The sequence below is a fragment of the Vipera berus genome (genome assembly GCF_964194415.1).
Source record: "Vipera berus genome assembly, chromosome: 3".
NCBI lineage: Eukaryota > Metazoa > Chordata > Lepidosauria > Squamata > Viperidae > Vipera > Vipera berus.
The window spans coordinates 181,333,235-181,352,241 of NC_138204.1; the positions used below are offsets into that span (position 1 = coordinate 181,333,235).

Genomic DNA, 19,007 nt, shown 5'->3' on the forward strand with positions numbered 1-19,007 from the left:
TGATTAGGGCTTATTTCGAATATGCCTCAATCCTAGTAATGTCTTGAATTCTCTCTCTCTCTCTCTCTCTCTCTGTCACACACACACACACACACACACACACACGTGTTAAATTTTAGTCCTCACAAAAGGTTTCACTTTAATCAGCCAAATGTGTGTTATACAAAAAAATAAACTACCGTATGTGCTTTTCAATTCAGTTGGGCTTGGAGTAGCCTTGGAGTCAGGATAAAACCATGTCAAGTGTTTACTCTGAGGATCTGTTGGTGGATGAGAAAAAAATGGCTCTTTTAATTCAAAGAAAGATACTTTTTGTAAGAACAAAAGCATATTGACTCGCTCCCTACTGAACAAAGAGGTGAGGGAGGAACCCTTGCAGGGTCGAGCCGAGGAATTCGGTCAATATCTGCTGGATAAAATTGCTCGGATTCGAACCGGCCTGGACTCCAACTGGGCTGAGTTGGAAGAACAAGACATGGACAGTCTTGTCGACGTCATCTGGGAGGAATTTGATCCTGTGACTCCTAAGGAAGTGGACAGGATTATGAGGAGGTTGAGCTCCTCCACATGCTTACTGGACCCGTGCCTTTCCTGGCTGGCTTATGCGGCTCGAGAGGGGACACGAGGCTGGTTCCTGGCGGTCATCTCTGCTTCTCTGAGTGAGGGTCACTTCCCCACCGCCTTGAAGGAGGCGGTGGTGAGACCTCTCCTCAAGAAGCCCACCTTGGACCCATCCTCATTGAATAACTTTCATCCAGTCTCCAATCTTCGCTTCCTTGCAAAGGTTGTTGAGAGCGTGGTGGCGCACCAACTTCCTCAGATCCTGGATGAAGCGGTTTATCTAGACCCGTGCCAATCGGGCTTCAGGCCGGGCTACAGCACGGAGACGGCATTGGTCGCTCTGATGAATGATCTCTGGAGAGCCCGGGACAGGGGCCATTCCTCTGTCCTAGTCTTATTAGACCTTTCAGCGGCTTTCGATACCATCGACCATGGTATCTTGCTGCGGCGCCTCAGGGGACTGGGAGTGGGAGGCACGGTTCTGCGTTGGTTCTCCTCCTTTCTCCAGGGTCGCTCGCAGTCGGTGCTGGCAGGGGGACAGAGATCGACTCCGAGGCCTCTCGTTTGCGGAGTCCCTCAGGGGTCGGTCCTCTCGCCTCTCCTTTTGAACATCTACATGAAACCGCTGGGTGAGATCATTCGTAGCTTTGGAGTAGGGTACCATCAGTATGCTGATGACACCCAGCTTTTCATCTCAACTCCAAACAGCATCAGTGATGCCCTCGACGTGATGTCCCGCTGCCTGAAAGCGGTCCGGGAATGGATGGGGAGGAACAGGCTTCAACTGAACCCGGACAAGACTGAATGGCTGTACGTATCGGCAAGCCAGGTTACTCAGAGCATCCCATCCCTTAACATTGGGGATGAGTTACTACCCCCTGTTGATAGGGCCCGCAACCTGGGTGTCCTCCTAGACTCACAGCTCTCCCTGGAAGATCATATAGGAGCTGTGACCAAGGGGGCCTTCTCCCGGGTTCGACTGGTGCGCCAACTACGGCCTTATCTGGACCTGGATGCCTTACGTACAGTCACCCATGTCCTTGTGACCTCTCGCCTAGACTACTGTAACGCTCTCTACATGGGGCTGCCCTTGAGATCCACTCGGAAGCTTCAACTGGTGCAAAGTGCAGCGGCACGGACACTTTTGGGAGCCTCCCGATACTCCCATATCACACCTCTCCTCCGTGCGCTGCACTGGCTTCCAGTTGCCTTCCGGGTGAAGTTCAAGGTGCTAACAATGACATACAAAGCCCTACATAGCATGGGTCTGGACTACCTACGGGAGCACCTTCTGCCAATGTCAACACCCCACCGCCCTGTGTGCTCCCACAGAGAGGGCCTCCTCAGGGTGCCACCGCTCAAGGAATGTCGGCTGGTGGCCCCCAGGGGGAGGGCATTCTCAGTGGGTGCGCCAGCCCTCTGGAACTGCTTACCAACTGAAATCCGGATGGCCCCCTACCTCCGCACCTTCCGGCGCGACTTGAAGACTTACCTATTCCAGCAGTCCGGCCTGGCCTGATAGCTCTAATTGGGGTCCCAGTTTGTTTTGTTTATTGTTTTTCAGTACTGTTTCATTATGTTTGCCTACCTTACTCTGTACACCGCCCCGAGTCCCTCGGGAGAAGGGCGGTTTATAAAAACAAACAAACAAACAAATAAATAAATAAATAAAATTCTTAAAGAAAGCAGAGCAATGCTTCCTGAATTCTTTCCAAGTTCTTTATTCACAGTGGTCATAGAAGGCACCTGTATCTTCTGGATAAAATGTTAGGTGTTGCTCTTGTATATGGATTCATATAGGTGGATGAAGCACAGTGATGGCGTTTGTTCAAGAATAAGGAAAGAGAGGTGATACTGTAGTATAAAACAGGTTCTTTTCAGGACCATGCAGGATTGTGGGTGGAGGATCAGGGCCCCTCATGGGAATGAGGGACTCGATCTTCCTTTTGCTAGTTGCTTTGCCTAGAAAGAGATGTTATTCCATCAAGTACACCTGTAGATTTTGTTTATTGTTTAGTCAATTTATATTTTGCTGCCCAAAAATTACATATCAGGTTGCTTAGTTGTTATAGTTATGCTATTGGTTTTTCATATTTTTATTCTATGTTTAATGCAAGCTGCTTGGAATCATTGGAGTTGAGTACCATATACCATATTTTCCGGCGTATAAGACGACTTTTTAACCCATGAAAATCATCTCAAAAGTTGGGGGGGTCATCTTATACGCCCAGTCGTCTTATACGCCGGAAAATACGGTAAATTGAATTTATAAATAGTCATGCATAATCACACTGGCATCCACTCATGTTCCTTGAACTTGCTCTGTTAAATTAGCATCACATGAAGCAGATCTCTTTCAGTGTTTGTAGGCAATTGTAGGCAGAACTCTCTTCATCAACGAGGATAGTAATAAGTGTGATCCTGAATAAGACCAAGTTCACTTATATTTAAATATATCCAAACAACCTGCCACATTCAAACATTGCTCCTCAATTTAATAAGGTTGAATGATCAGGGAACGGCCATTTCTCAATTGCGTGACTCTGGTTCATGTAAAAACTGATATTCTGTTTGCTAAGAAGACAGGGAATGTTCTGCTAAATCAGATATACGGTCCATGTTCTGGCCAATGGTGGCCAATTAAATGCCTATAGAAACTTGTCAGCAGGACATGAAAACAATAGTACTCTTCTTGTCTTTCCCATACATACATACATACATGATACATACCCTATTAAGAAATATACCTCAGGAAATAATATAATTTTGTGTATCTAAGCCATTATAATTAAGGAGCTATTGGTCATTTTTTTCTTTTTTACAATTTAAATTCAGGAGAATGTATTTAAAATTTGTTGTAAAGATCTTTTATTGTGTGAATTTTCCCTCAGGTGTGCATTTGCTCACATTTATATCATACATACATTTTTGCTATTATATATTGATACATTTCAAGTGAGAATGGGTTTTTAGTTTGAATCCACAGTCTGCACTGTGTCTAAAATTATTGTATAAACTTAAACATATAGTGTTTATCTTTTGGCATTCTTCAATAGTTCTGGATTATTTTAGTTTTAGTGCAATGTACCATTTGTGAATAAGGTTAGTGGGGTGGGGGCTAAGTAGGAACATAAAACAAAACATTTTGAAATACTAATACAGGTAGTCCTCGACTTACAATAGTTCATTTAGTGACAGTTCAAAATTATAAAAGCACTGAAAAAAATGAATTGACCATTTTTCACACTTATGACCGTTGTAGCATCCCCATGGTCACATGATCAAAATTCAAACGCTTGGCAACTGATTCATATTTATGATGGTTGCAGTGTCCCTGGGTCATGCGATACCCTTTTGCAATCTTCTGAAAAGCAAAGACAATGGGGAAACCAAATTCACTTTACAACTGTGTTACTAATTTAAAAACCACAGTGATTCACTTAACAACTGAGACAAGAAGTCGTAAAATGGGGCAAAACTCACTTCACATATTTCTTAACAATTTTGGGCTCAATTGTCATAAATTGAGGACTACCTGTACAGCATTTCATATTGATTCATATTCATATTCTGTGTTCATAGATTCATATCCTGTGGGCCTGGGTAGAGCAGACAGGTCCTGTTGTGTTCTTGAGCAGAGCAGACAGGTTCTGTTGGATCCAATATATTTTAAAGGAATTACTTTAGTCTAGGAAAATGTACTGTAAAACTGTAGTTCTTTTTATGTAATGCTCCAATCAAATTGTACTTAATATTACATTTTCAATTAATACTGATTAGTCATTTAATAAAACAACAGATTTTACCAGTTAATAAGACAAATTAATTTTCTGAACCCTCAATACAGTAATTTTATATTAGGAAATAACTTTCCATTTTCATTAAGCAAAATAGAGCTTAAAGAAAAGACTGGATTTTAATTGCCCTTGTCCCCCAAGAATATTTTTCCCTTTAAACATTTCTTTAGGAAGGGCTGAATTTTCTGTGCTGACAGATTGTCTTGCACCTTAAGTTCTGAAATTACTTTATTACTTTTATAATTTATACATAAATTACTTTATATAAGTTCATGGTGTGCTAAAGCCAAACAATACACTGATAGCTTGATCAGTGTGGGAATGATTACAGCATTATAATCAAAGTGCTATATCTCTTCAAAGGATGGGATTCATCAGATGTGATTCAATGCTATCCTAGAAATTCTAGTCTAGGATAATGCATTAAGCTTACAAGGAGAATCATAATTAAAAGGCATTCACAAATTTAGCACCTATATTTTGTGTTCATAGACTAAGATGCCTTCAATTTGAGTTTGATTTATGTTGTTGAATCCATACAGTTTCCTCAGAATATTATGCATTTTTTCAGGATGATTTTTTTGACTTCTCACTCTAGTCGAGCGCCCTGGAATTCTTAGGCACTTTTTTCTCTTTTCCATATACTAACCAGGACCAGCCCTTCAGTTTCCAAGATAAGCCACAATCAGTTTATGTGCTGTCACCTATATAAATTAGAAAGATCTGACCTTAAGAAATAACTGTGAACCAAGCCAATTCATTGAAAGAGCAGCATTTCCACTGCAGGAGAGATTGTGCAGATGGATAGGCACTGTTCAGGAAAAAATTGGTTTTGGCTCAGCACAAAATTTACCACAAAGAATGAAAATGACTTATAATATTAAAGAAAAAAAGAAAAAGCAGTTGGCCATTTTAAGAGATCTTTATTGCAGACTGGTACAGATAAATTCTAAACTTCTACAACCTATTTATTTATTTGAAGCAATCAACAAAATGTTATCGTAAACAACAGAGCTACAATAAACTTTGAATTTGTTCTTAAAACTAGGCAAAGAATTGGGAAAGAATGGTTTAAAGTACTACAAATCCATTGAAAATCTCCATATTGGCTCAAGTTCCAGTTCTGAAATTAGTCCAAATAGGCATGTCTTCTCTATCCTGAACATAAGTATCAGTTGATGATATTCTTCAGGCAATGTTAATTTGATTAAAAAGCTTGTCCTTAATAACTTGAGACATCAGTCCATGTATTGCTTCTATTGTGGTTTTGCAGCTGAGAGAAAAACAAAAACAAATGGCTAAATGAACTTTGTCATTATATTGCAAGTTAGTCACATGTCCTAGTACAGAGTTTTCATAATTGCATAAATGTTATCATTTAGTTTTGAAAAGGCAAACACAGTATTTTACAATCAAAAGGAATTAAAGAATAACTCAACTTTTTCTTTAAGTAGCCGTACAACGGTACAAATTATGGACTTGAACTACAATATAGAAAACATTGTATGTACTATGCTATTGGGCAGCATGGTGGCTCAGTGGTTAAGATGTTGGGCTTGTTGGCTGGAAAGCAATCAGCCCAACTTTGAGACCTGAGCACCATGTGATGGGGTGAGCTCCTGTCCTCGCCTCAGCTCCTGCCAATCTAACTGTTTGAAAGCATGCAAATGCGAGTAGATAAATAGGTATTTTGGTGGGAAGGTAACAGCTCTCTGCAACGTCATGCTGGCCACATGACCATGGAAATGATTTCAAACACTGGCTCAATGGCCCTGAAATGGAGATGAGCAATGTCCCCTATAGTCAGCAACAACTAGCAGAGTAAAATCTGCAGGGACTCCTTACTATGCTTTACAATAATATAGTATTTAACGTAGATTCATTAACACAGTATTGTTTCAACAAAGTTCTGTAATTAAAATTGAGTATGTGTAAACAAAACTTGGGTTGAAACTTAACATTAAGAAAACCAAGATCATGGCATCTGGCCCTCTCAATTCCTGGCAAATAGATGGGGAAGAAATGGAAGTAGTGACAGATTTTATTTTCCTGGGCTCCAAGATCACTGCAGATGGGGACTGTAGCCAAGAAATTAAAAGACGCTTGCTCCTGGGGAGGAAAGCCATGGCAAATCTAGACAGCACACTAAAAAGCAGAGACATCACCCTGTCAACAAAAGTGCGTATAGTCAAGGCTATGGTCTTCCCAGTTGCAATGTATGGCAGTGAAAGTTGGACCATAAGAAAGGCTGAGCGCCAAAGAATTGAGGCCTTTGAACTATGGTGCTGGAGAAGACTCCTGCGAGTCCCTTGGACTGCAAGGCGATCAAACCGGTCAGTCCTAGAGGAGATCAATCCTGACTGCTCTTTAGAAGGCCAGATCCTGAAGCTAAAACTCAAATACTTTGGCCACCTAATGAGAAGGACTCACTGGAGAAGAGCCTAATGCTGGGAAAGATTGAGGGCAATAGAAGAAGGGGACGACAGAGAATGAGGTGGCTGGATGGAGTCACTGAAGCAGTAGGCGTGAGCTTAAATGGACTCCAGAAGATGGTAGAGGACAGGAAGGCCTGGAGGAATGTTGTCCATAGGGTCGCGATGGGTCGGACACGACTTCGCAGCTAACAACAACGAAACAACATAATCATATTCTGCAGTCATTCCTCCATTTTCCTTGAAGTTGCTTTGTCAGTTGTCAGTTATACTGGGACAGATTCCTATTATTTGCCAAACACTGTGCACATTGCCTAGGTACACTGCAAAGTCACTGTAGCTATATATCTCAATTATGGTTTACCAGTTACACTGGCAGGTTCACATATAATGCCAAACTAAAACCCAGCAAGCCACATTATGGTTTAGTGAAAAATTACTTAAAATGTCAAATACTTTCTTCTCATTATATTCTGTACACACATTCCATATTCCAGAGAAGATCTGTAAGGCTCTAATTCAGATACTAAACACATGCTGCATTTAAAAAACTTCAGGTTCAATTACTTCCTTTTCCTGTCAAGACTAAGAAAAACAGATTTGAATTCTAGAAAGCTGCTGCTAGACTATGGATAATACTAAACTAAATAAAGTAAGAATTTCATTCCATACATTAGTCATCCATGTTTTTAAATAGATAATGTAAAACACAGGTGGCTAGTATATGGAATGAAAATCTTAATCTAGTTTGGGTACTGTCCATGGTCTAAGCAGCAATTCTCTTAAAACCATGGGATTGGATGGAATAAATACGTTGGCTACCTTGAATCATGTTAGCTCCCCCTTTGGGTTAACAATCAGCTATCCACTCAAAATCTCATGAAACAGACTGTTGCCAAATGGAAAAAATGGCTCAATTTCCCCAATATACAAGCATACTTTCATATATTACATACATACATTAAAATTATATTTCTCTTCACATATATCTGAAACTATTAGTCACTTAATACAGTGGGATGGGCAGCCATTTCATCATTAAATAAATAAAACTAGCTTCATAACTCATGCTGATATGAAAAAAAATTAAATAGTCATATCTAGGAGCTCTAAATGCTGACAAAAATAACCACTGAAATTGGCAACTTCTATTTGGCGATATGCACAAGAACATATCTTATATATTAAAGAGTATGAAATATTCATACAATTAAGTATTTTATTCTTAATCCAAAATCTCAAATGAACGTGACCTTACCTGTCCCTTGTTGCTTTGGCTAGTTTGTCCTCCGATTTTCTGTCATGGGATTCTAAACCCAGCATGAAGCTTCCCCGTCCCAATTGAGCTTCTGACTGCTCTAATTTTTCTGACAGGTCAAATACTTGTCCCGTTGTATAATCAGCATTCTGCATTTAAAAAAGATTTAACATGAACACAATTTCCACCTGTGCTGCTATTTTATACAATCCATACTAAAGAAGCTAATGAAGTTTAAATCCATGTAGAGGGTTTTTTCTGACAACAGTGTATCTCTGGCTTTCAGTGTATTTTTCAACTTCAGTGTTGAAAAGCAGTGTCAAAATTTGTCAATTTTAAGATGTATGAACTTCAACTCGCAGAATTCCCCAGCCAGCATTCCTCAAGATTTCTATTTCACCTATTTTATTTAAACATATGACCCGACTTCTTTTTTCTCTCACAACTTTTGAGTTCCCCCTAGTGGGTCTCCTACCCAGAGTATTTTTTGTGAGCTGCAGTGTGTTAATGGAAAAGGATTGGATGGAAATCTCTTAGCAGGCAGATGGTATCTACCATAGATGGACAGAACTAGATTTTTAGTCTTAAATAAAAAAAGGAACGAATGTAGGATGTTAGAAAGGAAGTAAGTTGCTCAATACAAAAATGGTCTCTGGAGCTATCTCTATAATTGGTGCTTCTTAGTGTTACACTGAGGAATATATGATCTGTGTCTGCAACACCCAAAACTTTAGTATATTTTGTAATCCATTTTATGAAATCCCTTTTCTTGACTTTTTATCTTTCTGCCTACAGAAACTATGTGTTAAGTTTGTTAGTAATCTGCTTTTGCATGTTCAGGTGTTCCATAATACTTACAGTAAGCAAACTAGATGAACTAAGAGTGTTCACCCAATATTTATTCCACAAAAGCTCAAGCAGCTTGCGATCCAAAGAGGATTTGAAATAGGATACTTCTAAGGCATAATACCTGTTTCATTAAAAAAAATGTTTATATAGAGACATACAGAACATTTTTCAAAGTAAGCTCATGAATGGTTGGAAATAAATGCTTTTATATACACAAATATCGAGTACATTAGTATGATCAAGAAAAGGTGTTATTAATAAAATTTTATGAGTGTCTATAAAGTTAGGTAAAACTGAGGAAAGAAAGTGGACAAAAAACTGTGGAATGATATTGAAGTGGCATCATATCCAGATTAATAGTGTATGTGTGTGCGCACAGTTGCTCAATTATAATTACAGAAAAATGTGGAGGGTGGGATGGGGACAAGCTAGTATGCTTGACACAGGAATCATGAGCAAAATCGTCATTGAGTAAGATATTGAATGCTTTTTCATCAAAACTGTTTGGGTCAAATTTTCTACCACACCTTAGCAAATCAGATTTGCGTAGACAAAAGAGCTTCATTGAAAGCCATATCAATTATGCATATCTGCTTTCTTTCTGTTCCAAAGCAAAGACATAATGTTCGCACCTACAACACAATATATTTGTAGGATTTGGAGAATTTCAAGTAACTGTATTTTTCTTTCCAAACTGGAAAACATTGTAAAGTCTCTATATTAAAAGATAATATCTTACTGTTTACAGTGCACTCCAAAATCTTCTATTTTATTAAGTGGGATAGTCTGATATTCAGAAGGGCCCTCATCAGGAGGTTTATAGCCCTGAAAGATAAAGCATACTAACAAGGAATCTTGTTAACTTCCTATCAATTCAATGTATTCATTTTTTGTTCAATTTCTATTTCATTTAGAGGTTTATAAATTTTCAGAAAGCAACCTGAATGATATAATTAAAACACCCTGATGCACACATAGAAATTTCCACTCTACTTTTTCTGACAAGAATGTAAGGGACACACTACATTATCTTTTGAACAAAAGTTCTGCCATAATCCACAGTTCTTGCAATTATCCTCAACAAAGAAATGCTTCCATAAGTAATTTGTGACTTCTGCATTAGCCCTTGTTAGTAATTCATTGACAGTGCTTTCCCTCAAAAGTGCAAAAACCATATGCATCTGAAAAGGCTAAAGAGCCCTATTTTTACACAGGAAGTCCTAAATTCATAAGGTAATTTTTATCAGCTTGTTCAATCTGTCTTTTCTTTAAGGAGGACATCTTTGTTTCTTCTGTATAAATTTTAAAAGACTTTTGATACAGACATGAATTTTCTAAATCAGACTAGATAACCGCAGTAGAAAAAGCGAACAATGAATGGTCACTTTCAGCTATGATTGTACTCACTATTCACATACCACTGACATGTATTGGGATCACAAACAGATTATCCTGTGAAAATATTATTGAGCTCCACAATATTCTATGTAATTATCTCCTCCTGCAATATGCTGGAAGTCTGAGAATATAAATAACCATGACTACATCCAAGCAAAACTGTTTTTTGTACTGAGATTTAAAACGAGTGAATTATCAGTTTGTTTCACTGGTAGATTGCTTTCCATCAGCAAAATGATCCCACTGTATCCAACTGTATGAGTTTAACAACTGACTCAAGCTATGTAGTTTGTCATTTGTTTAGTTAATTCCAATTTTATGTTATATAACTTTGATGATAGTGTTGTTACCTTAGGATATGTCCTAAAAGCTCCAAGATTTACTTTTCCTGCAGATATTGTCCTTGTTGGATCAATCTGTAAAAAGTATTCAGAATTAACATATACAGTACCTTCCTAAAAAGCAGCTAAATATTATTCTTACATATAATTTATGATTTTATTGTGCAATCACACATGAGTTATTTTAGGGACCTCCCATCTCTGCTAAACCCTTGTTTATACTTGCTATTCTCCTGCTAGACTGGCATGTGAGTACTTGTATGGTATGTATATATGGAATCTAATGCCTGGTTTAAACTACATACAGATAGACATATTCTTCCAGCATTAGTAATTTTAACAAACACTGTGCTAAGCTGCTAGTTGAAGTTTCTAGTTCTTATACTAATTTAACTTGAAAGGCTGCACTTAATTTTTAGAAAAACATTAAGATGAGCACATAAAAACCCAGCAAGCCATAACCCCCCCCAAACCTCTTCACAAAATATTGCAGAAATTATCTCTCAAACATTTTTTAGTGTTTAGTTCATAAGTTCTAATTATTATACTCACAACCACAGCTACAAAAGGTTCTTGAAATTGTTGATTAAGCATCTGTGTACTGACATCAATTCCTGAAAGCCAACAACCATAGCCAGGATGGCTGTGATACCAGCCAATTGCATTTTCTAGACGACCAACCTAACCAAAAGCAAAAGAAGGGAGAGGAAAGAAAGCACATTGTTTAAAAGACATTTAATTAATATAACCAGGTTTTTGGATTGTTGCCAAATTGCAGATTTTATTCTACACAGAATATTCAGAATCACAATATAATATACTGTAAATATACAGGTAGTCCTCAACCATTCGGTAATAACTATTTGAAGTTATGACAATACTTAAAAAAGTGACTTATGACCAATCGTCATAGGACTATCATAGTGTCTTTGTGAAGTGATCAAAATTCTGGTGCTTGGCAATTGGCATTTATTTACAATTGTTGCAGCATCCTGGTTTCACATGATCATCATTTGCAACCTTTCCAGGTTTCTGACAAGCAAAGTCAATGGGGGAAGGTGGGTTCACTTAACTATAGCATTATTTGTTTATCGACCACCTGGGGTAATTTGCTTAACGACCACAGCAAAAAATGATCATTATAAAATCAAGCTCATTTCACTTAAGATCAAGGGCAAGGCGTACTTAATTTAAAGATTATCATCTAAGTGTCTCCAGATTTACAACTGAATTCAAATAACTTTAGTTAATGTTAAATTACTAAAATAGCTTATCTTCTTGTTTTACCTGCTTTGCGTTTTCAATATATGCAGCCATGTATTCATATGCAGCAGCCTGAGCATTAACTCTGGTTTCAGTGCCTTCTACTGGTAAAGCAAAACTGTCCATTATGATCATTGTTTCACCATCTACTTTTCCAAGCATTAGGCCCATCACTTCTAAGTTGCCTCCTGATCTAGCATGCATGACCATCTTCAGAAGAGCCAAGGCAGAGATTTTGCAGTACTTGAAATAATGGTGGCTGCAAGGAAAAGACCAAATATCTTAAAAATGCAATTGAATTATTATAGAAAGGAAAATAGGAAAAAATACACATACATTATTTAAGCATAATGGCTCTACAATAGAATAGAATAGAGCCAGAAGGGACCTTGGAGGTCTTCTAGTTTAGCCCTCTGCTCAAGCAGGAGAATCTATACCATCTAAGACAAGTGACTGTCTACTTAAAAATCTTCAATGATGGAGCGCCCACGATTTCTGGAGGCAAGCTGTTCCACTGGTTAATTGTCCTGTCAGGAAGTTTCTCCTTAATTTCAGGCTGCTTCTCTCTTTGATCAGTTTCCAACCATTGTTTCTTGTCCTTCCCTCTGGTGCTTTGGTGAATAACGTGACACCCTCTTCTTTGTGGCAGCCCCTCAAATACTGGAATACTGCTATCATGTCTCCCCTAGTTCATCTTTTCTTTAGACTAGCCAAACCCAAGTCCTGCAGCTGTTCTTCATTTTAGTCTCCAGGCCTTTGATCATCTTAGTTGCTCTTCTCTGAATTTTTTCCATTAGACATTTCTATTAGACATAAAATCACCAGGCTATTTTAGATCACAAGAAAAAAATAAAAATCCACCATTAATCTTTAAGAGAACAAAAATATACTAAAATTTTTGAAATCTCTAGAATATTTTGATAAATGAGATGTTACAAAAAGTGTAACTGGAGATAGACACTCAGAAAAGAAAAACTTGACAATTCTGAAATCATAAACATGATAAATATCCAACACCATAAGATGGGACTTAAGATGAGAATCTATCTACCAAAAAACAGGGAATCCGTTACTGTATATTTGTTTGTTCCAAAAGCTGTTGTAGCCTGAAATTTGGCATACAACAGAATGACATCTACTAAAACTTTGTCTAGTATACATACAAGCCTTTCTCTTTCACGCCATTGTAAGATTGTTGCTACAGAAAATTCATGTTTTCAACATTACGTAAACTTCTCTTTGTATTATTTTGGGTGATGATCCCAAGCATTTATTTGTATATTTATGTAGTTCCTAAAAAAAGGCATTGACAGACTATGGATTATTTAATGCACCATCTGCTCAGATATATGGCGTGCAGCAGGGTTTTCCCTAGAACAATTCTCTATTGAATGTGCTCCGTAGGAATATGTTTGGATCCAGCACTGATGTCATTTTTTTCATGAAATAAATAACTTTTCATTATCCGTTTTTACTGTTTCTAATTTAATAATTTCCTATATTGTACATATTTTAATCTGTATCTTTTTGTAAGCATACTGACAATGATACAGGCTGCAGGTTATTTTAACTAAATAAAATAGAACTATACTGCAAAACCATAAAATAACATTGTCTGATAATTCAGTAAACAATTTAGGTAATATTGTGCATGGTTTGGTTGGTTTGGAAAATTTAGCTCAAAGCATTGCTTAATTTGAAAACTATTCTGATATCTAACTTATAGAATTACCTCGGGGACTTCCGGTGGCGGCGCGGCGCCGGAGACAGCCCTTGCGGGCTGCCCACGGCTCAGCTGTGTTATTTCCACCCGAAACAGCGCCGATCAGCTGTTCGGGTGGATTTGAAGCCCCCTCCTCGGGAGAAGAGGAGGGGGTGAGCCCCCAGGTAGGGGTTGAGTTCTCCGGGGCCGCCTGAGCTTAAAGCTTGGGCGGCTGAAGGATCGAACTCCCCCGTAGCCTGGGTCGCTCCCAGCTGGTCAGCGTCTCTGCTCCGGATTTCTTGGAGCAGAGCCAGGCGTTTGCGACCACCCCTGCCAGAAGGAAAGACCATGGAATAAAAGGAGCAGGCAGAGCGGTACAGGAGGAAAAGGTGAAGAGGACTTTTATGGCTGCTTTCTAGCTTAATGGATTTTATAAATTTAAAAGTGAAAGTGCGTAGTAAGTGAAAGTAAAGATGGCGGCTAAACCTTCCCCAAAAGCTCTTTGGAGTGCTGGAACTTCTCCGATGCAACAGTCATCATTACAAGCGTTGCTTCTTCCTGATGTATTGACACCGAAGGATTTACAAGATGCTCTTGAAAAATATGCCCAGGTAATTCTGGAAACAATGGGTGATAAATTTGCAAAGATGGAGGAGAAATTGGAGAAATTGGAGGAGAGAATAGAAGAGAGGATGGAAGAGAAGTTCAGAGTGATGAAGGTAGACATTTTGTCTTCAGTGTATAGAGTGGCTGAATGTGTGAAAGATTTGGATGAAAAAGTGGAAGACTTGACTCAAAAGAATGCCATATTAGAAGCAAAAGTACTGGAGAATGAAGATTTAAGAGACAAAATGGACAGAGAACTGAGTCTTGCTCAATATTTCCAGATGCAACATGCTGTTAGAATCAGAGGTTTAAAAGAGAATATTAAGGAAGACCTAAAGCAGTTGATTTCTGAGGCTCTGGAAGTAGTATTGAGTCAGCCAGCATCTGAAATAAAGGGAGGCATGGATAAAGTGTTTCGTGTGAATTCATGGACTGCTAGACAGAGAAAGTTACCTAGAGATGTGGTGGTCTATTTTGCAAAGAGGGAAATTAGAGATGAAGTTATTCAAGCTGCCTATGGTACTAAAGTTGTGATTGCTGATCAAGAAGTTTTGGTTCTAAAAGAAATTCCTCCAAAGATTTTAAGGAGAAGGAAGGATTTTACATTTTTAGTGCAAGAGCTCAAGCAACGAGATATAAGGTTCAGATGGGAGATTCCAGATGGGTTGATGGTGATGCATGAAGGCAAAAGGCACCGTTTGGCTACTGTGATGCAGGCGCGTGATTTTTACAATAATGTTTTAAAAGCAACCCCACTATCACTTCTGGAAGCTGCAAAGGGATCTGGAGAAGGAGAACACCAAGAGGCTGAAGATGGACAGACAGAGGAGAATGGTGCTGGAGCAGATCAAGCCACAACTTCTTCGGATGATTCTAGAGAGCAGAGGGAGACGTGTGCTGCTTTAAAACGATCAAAGAAAAATAAAAGAAAAATGTACTTACAGCCAAGCAGTGGGAGGAGCACGGCCTAAAAAAGATAGTTCTATTTAAGCAGTGCTCCAAGAGCTTTGGGATGATATGCATGGCAACTAAATTTTTAATTTGGAACGTTAATGGACTAAATTCACCACAGAAGAGGAAGAAAGTTTTTTAATATTAATGATCAACAATAAGCTGACTTTTTTAGTTTATTTCATACAAAGTTTACCCAGTTGGATTATAAATTTTTTATTTTTATGAAGGATTGGAATGGTGTTTTGGATGTACAGATGGACAAGGCTGGAGCTTTTAAGCGTGTCCCAAGTCATGTTAGACTGCCTAAATCCTTTTTTGAAATGAAGGATGACTTGGAATTGTGAGATATTTGGCGTGAAAGACATTTGCATGAAAAGGATTATACTTTTTTTTTCTGACAGACATTAATCTTTTTTCAGGATCGATTTTATTTTGTTGACTAATGACTTTTTTTCAAGGATGAATCTAAACAGCGGATGAAGGGGTTTTTTTTTTGAAATTAATATGAATAAGGGCACCTCTATGGACATGGTTTGGGATGTTAGCAAGGCCTATATGAGAGGGGTGTTGATATATATGAATAATAAATTTAGATGTGCTGTGGAAGCTAGGAGGAAAGAATAGGAGAATGAAATAAAGGAAAAAGAAAAGGCTTTGATTTTGAATCCAGAGGATGTGAAGTCTAAGGAGGCTATTAAACTGTTAGGAGGAATGGATTGAGTATATCTAGAATAAATATGGGACAAATGGATTGAGTATATCCAGAACAAATATGGGACTAAAAAGTTTCATGTAGCATTTGAACAAGTCTTCCCTTCTTTTCTCTTTTTTTTTCTCTTTTTTTATATATTTTATATTAATAGTGTTTGTAGTTATCCTATATGAGCTAGAGAGTGATAGATTTTAGAGTTTATGGTTGTTAGCATATGGTTGTTTATGATTCTTTTTTTTTGTTTTTTATACCTTGTACTTAGCTCTGGGAAGTCGGGGGGGGAGGGGGGGAGGGGTAAGGAGGGAGGGATAGGGGAGGGGTAGGGGGGATCGTTAAAGATAAAATGTATGATAAAACTTTTCAATAAAAAAAAAAGAATTACCTCTAAAAACTGTGAATTCCTTCCTTTTTGTCAACACAGGCCACATCCTAAAGTGTTCTGTATCTTAATATTCTGTGCTTTCATATTATACATGGATACATATAAAAATGTTTGTGTATATAACCTTCAAATCTTAAATAAAGGCCTTTTGGAATTGCTGAAGTAAAATGTTCTGTTCCTGTTCTCAACACATCAAAAACTTTATGGGTATGAAATATGCAATCTTATTACCAATCTCTGTCCTGCTTTTGTTCTGGCTTTCTGATCTCCAAACATGCTTGCTGGTAGCATTGTATAAATATGCAGGCTGGGCAAAGTGAGTCACTTTTAAGAAAGATGTGGCCTGGCAGGAACCTCACAACCCACTGAGCACAACACTATGGGTCTCCCAAGAAAAGTGGGGCCTGGTTAGATGTGAGGCTTGGGCAAGAAATATTGGCCAGAAGGCTCAAGCTGCTTTAGGGAGAAAAGGAAGAGGCAGACAAAAAGTTAAGGGTCTTGCTGCCCCTTTGCAAGGATCTCTATGCTGAGCAAGGAGAGGAAAAGATCTCTTTGCTAGGCAAAGAAATGAAGAATCCTCAAAGCACTGAAAGAGAAAGAAAAGCAAATGAGAAGAACTCTGAAGACCTCTCTACTCAGGAAAGGGAGAAAGACAAAAGTGTGATTTGGGCATTCTTAATAGACTGATTTTCTAGATTGGGATCCCCAACCCCCGGTCTGTGGACCGGCACTGGGCCGTGGCATGCCAGCAGTTGGGCCGTGCAATCAAGCAAAGCCCCATCTGCGGGATGCAGGCAGCACACGAAACCATGCCCTCTCTGGCCCGCTGAAAAATCTTTCTCTATAGAACCGGTCCCTGGTTGGGGGGTCTCTGTTCTAGATTATAGCATGCTGGATAATTTGAAGACAGTATTATGTAACAACTCAATCATTATGACCAATATTGGTGTTCCAATGAAATGACAGTCAACTGTCAAAGTGAAACATCTGTTTCACAGTAACATATTTTTGTTTAATTTGTATCTGTCATATTGCAATATTCTTCATTTTCCTTATTTTTGAGTTAGTAGAGGCATTTTATATGAATGTATGAAATGGCTTCAGTGCTATGCCCTTGGGCTAATTCAGCATTCATGGCTTTTTGAGAAAGAATCACACTAATGAAAAACAGAAGGCTGTGGAATATTGTAATTTCAAAAGAGCCTCTCTCTGTGGATCATCTGATCTTCTGTAGACAGAATAATCAGCAAAGTGCATTACATTTTCTACACTCTGAAACTGTGTTATATTGCTGTTGGCTTAAGGAAGAAAACAATAGTTTATAACAGAACAGTTAAGGATAACTTAGGTCTGTCTCGTACATGGGCAAGAGATGAGATAAAGGCAATGTTGTGGAATCCTGGCAGAAAAAAGTTTTCCAGGACATGTTTGCATCATGGTTACAGGCAAGAAGAGAAAGACCTAAATATATATTGTAAAACTCAGTAGATATGTCGTTACCAGTATTTGCTTGAAGAGAACTACAATCCTCTAATAAGTATGCCTCTCTTCACCTAATTTAAGTCCATCTTCACTTTCCTTAGTTTCATCTCTGATTTCATTTTCTCCTTTTTGTTAACATCCATATGAGTGCCAAACCCTAATATTTCTACCTCCCTAGGATCTGCAAAATCCAAACTTGCATCTCTGTTTTTAAATTTAAATCCTCCATCCCTATATCCAATTAAAGAATGCAATCTCTTCTTGGACCCGTTTTTCTATCTCCCCACCTTCTCCAGATCCGCCTTGCATCAGGCTACCTCTGGGGCAAGTGCACCATCACTGCTGCACCGGCCCCTTTTCCTGGCCACGGGATCGGGCAGCGACCTCGGCAGCCGGCAGAACTCTCTGAGCCAAGGCAGTGAACGAGGAACGCAGAGGGAGCGGCGGTTTTCCGTGTCGCCCAGACACCAACTTACTCCTTGGTCCATGGCTTGGCCGCCAGGATCTCCTGCTGCTGCTTGCGGTCATACTTGTAAATCTCATCGATGCTCTGTGCCTCCTGCATGTTGTTAGCCAGCTCCCACGTCTTCTGGGCCATCCCGCTGCCCGAAGGGCCGGCAGTCGCCATTTCACCGGCTTGTCAGGCCGAGCCAAAGAAGGCTCTGCTTCCCGGTGAACCGCCTCGGGCAGCAGGAACCTCTCGGTCCGCTGTCGGACAGCGCAAACCGGAAGTGAGGGGAGAACAGTCGTTCCTGGCGAATGGTTCCTCCCACTCTGCGAAGCCTGCAGCTTGCCCCCTAATGGTAAGCGATGGAATTAGTCTTCCAAGAGCCGGGCTAGCCTCGACTTTGATTTACTCCGCGCGCCAGGTGTGTCTCCGGGAAAAGCCCCAGGGCCAGGCCATCCAAGACAGTGTTTCTCAGTTTCAACAATTTTAATATGTATGGACTTCAATTCCCAGAATTCCCCAACCAGCATGCCACTTCCGACGAATATTGGCACTTGAAGTCTAAACTGCTGAGTCCGAGAAACACAGATCTAGGAGATCTCTGTGTGCTGTTAGGAGCCTTTCTCCATTGCATTTAAATATGGAACTGGTTGATGACCGCATGCCTGCGAAGAAAGGACACAGCAGAACAGACTTTGAAAGTTTAAATCATTGAAAAGCTGGGGCAAATGTCATTTGGTAATTGTTATGCATTTTAGATATATTGATAGCTAAATGAGACAACACTCTTCCCTAATTGCCCTCCAGATGTGTTGGAACTTG

The 19,007-nt window shown here is 39.2% G+C and overlaps 1 protein-coding gene across 1 annotated transcript; it reads right to left on the reverse strand.

Moving 5' to 3' along the window:
• Positions 1 to 5,261: 5,261 nt before the first annotated feature.
• On the reverse strand, positions 5,262 to 18,449 carry COPS5 (COP9 signalosome subunit 5). The gene is made up of 8 exons (XM_081322789.1): positions 18,214 to 18,449; positions 11,924 to 12,158; positions 11,189 to 11,317; positions 10,646 to 10,711; positions 9,637 to 9,722; positions 8,907 to 9,018; positions 8,049 to 8,197; positions 5,262 to 5,631 (listed from the first exon to the last, which is right to left on the reverse strand). The coding sequence occupies exons 1-8, from the start codon at positions 18,363 to 18,365 to the stop codon at positions 5,547 to 5,549; spliced, it is 1,014 nt and encodes a 337-aa protein (XP_081178915.1). The 5' UTR covers positions 18,366 to 18,449; the 3' UTR covers positions 5,262 to 5,546.
• Positions 18,450 to 19,007: the final 558 nt, after the last annotated feature.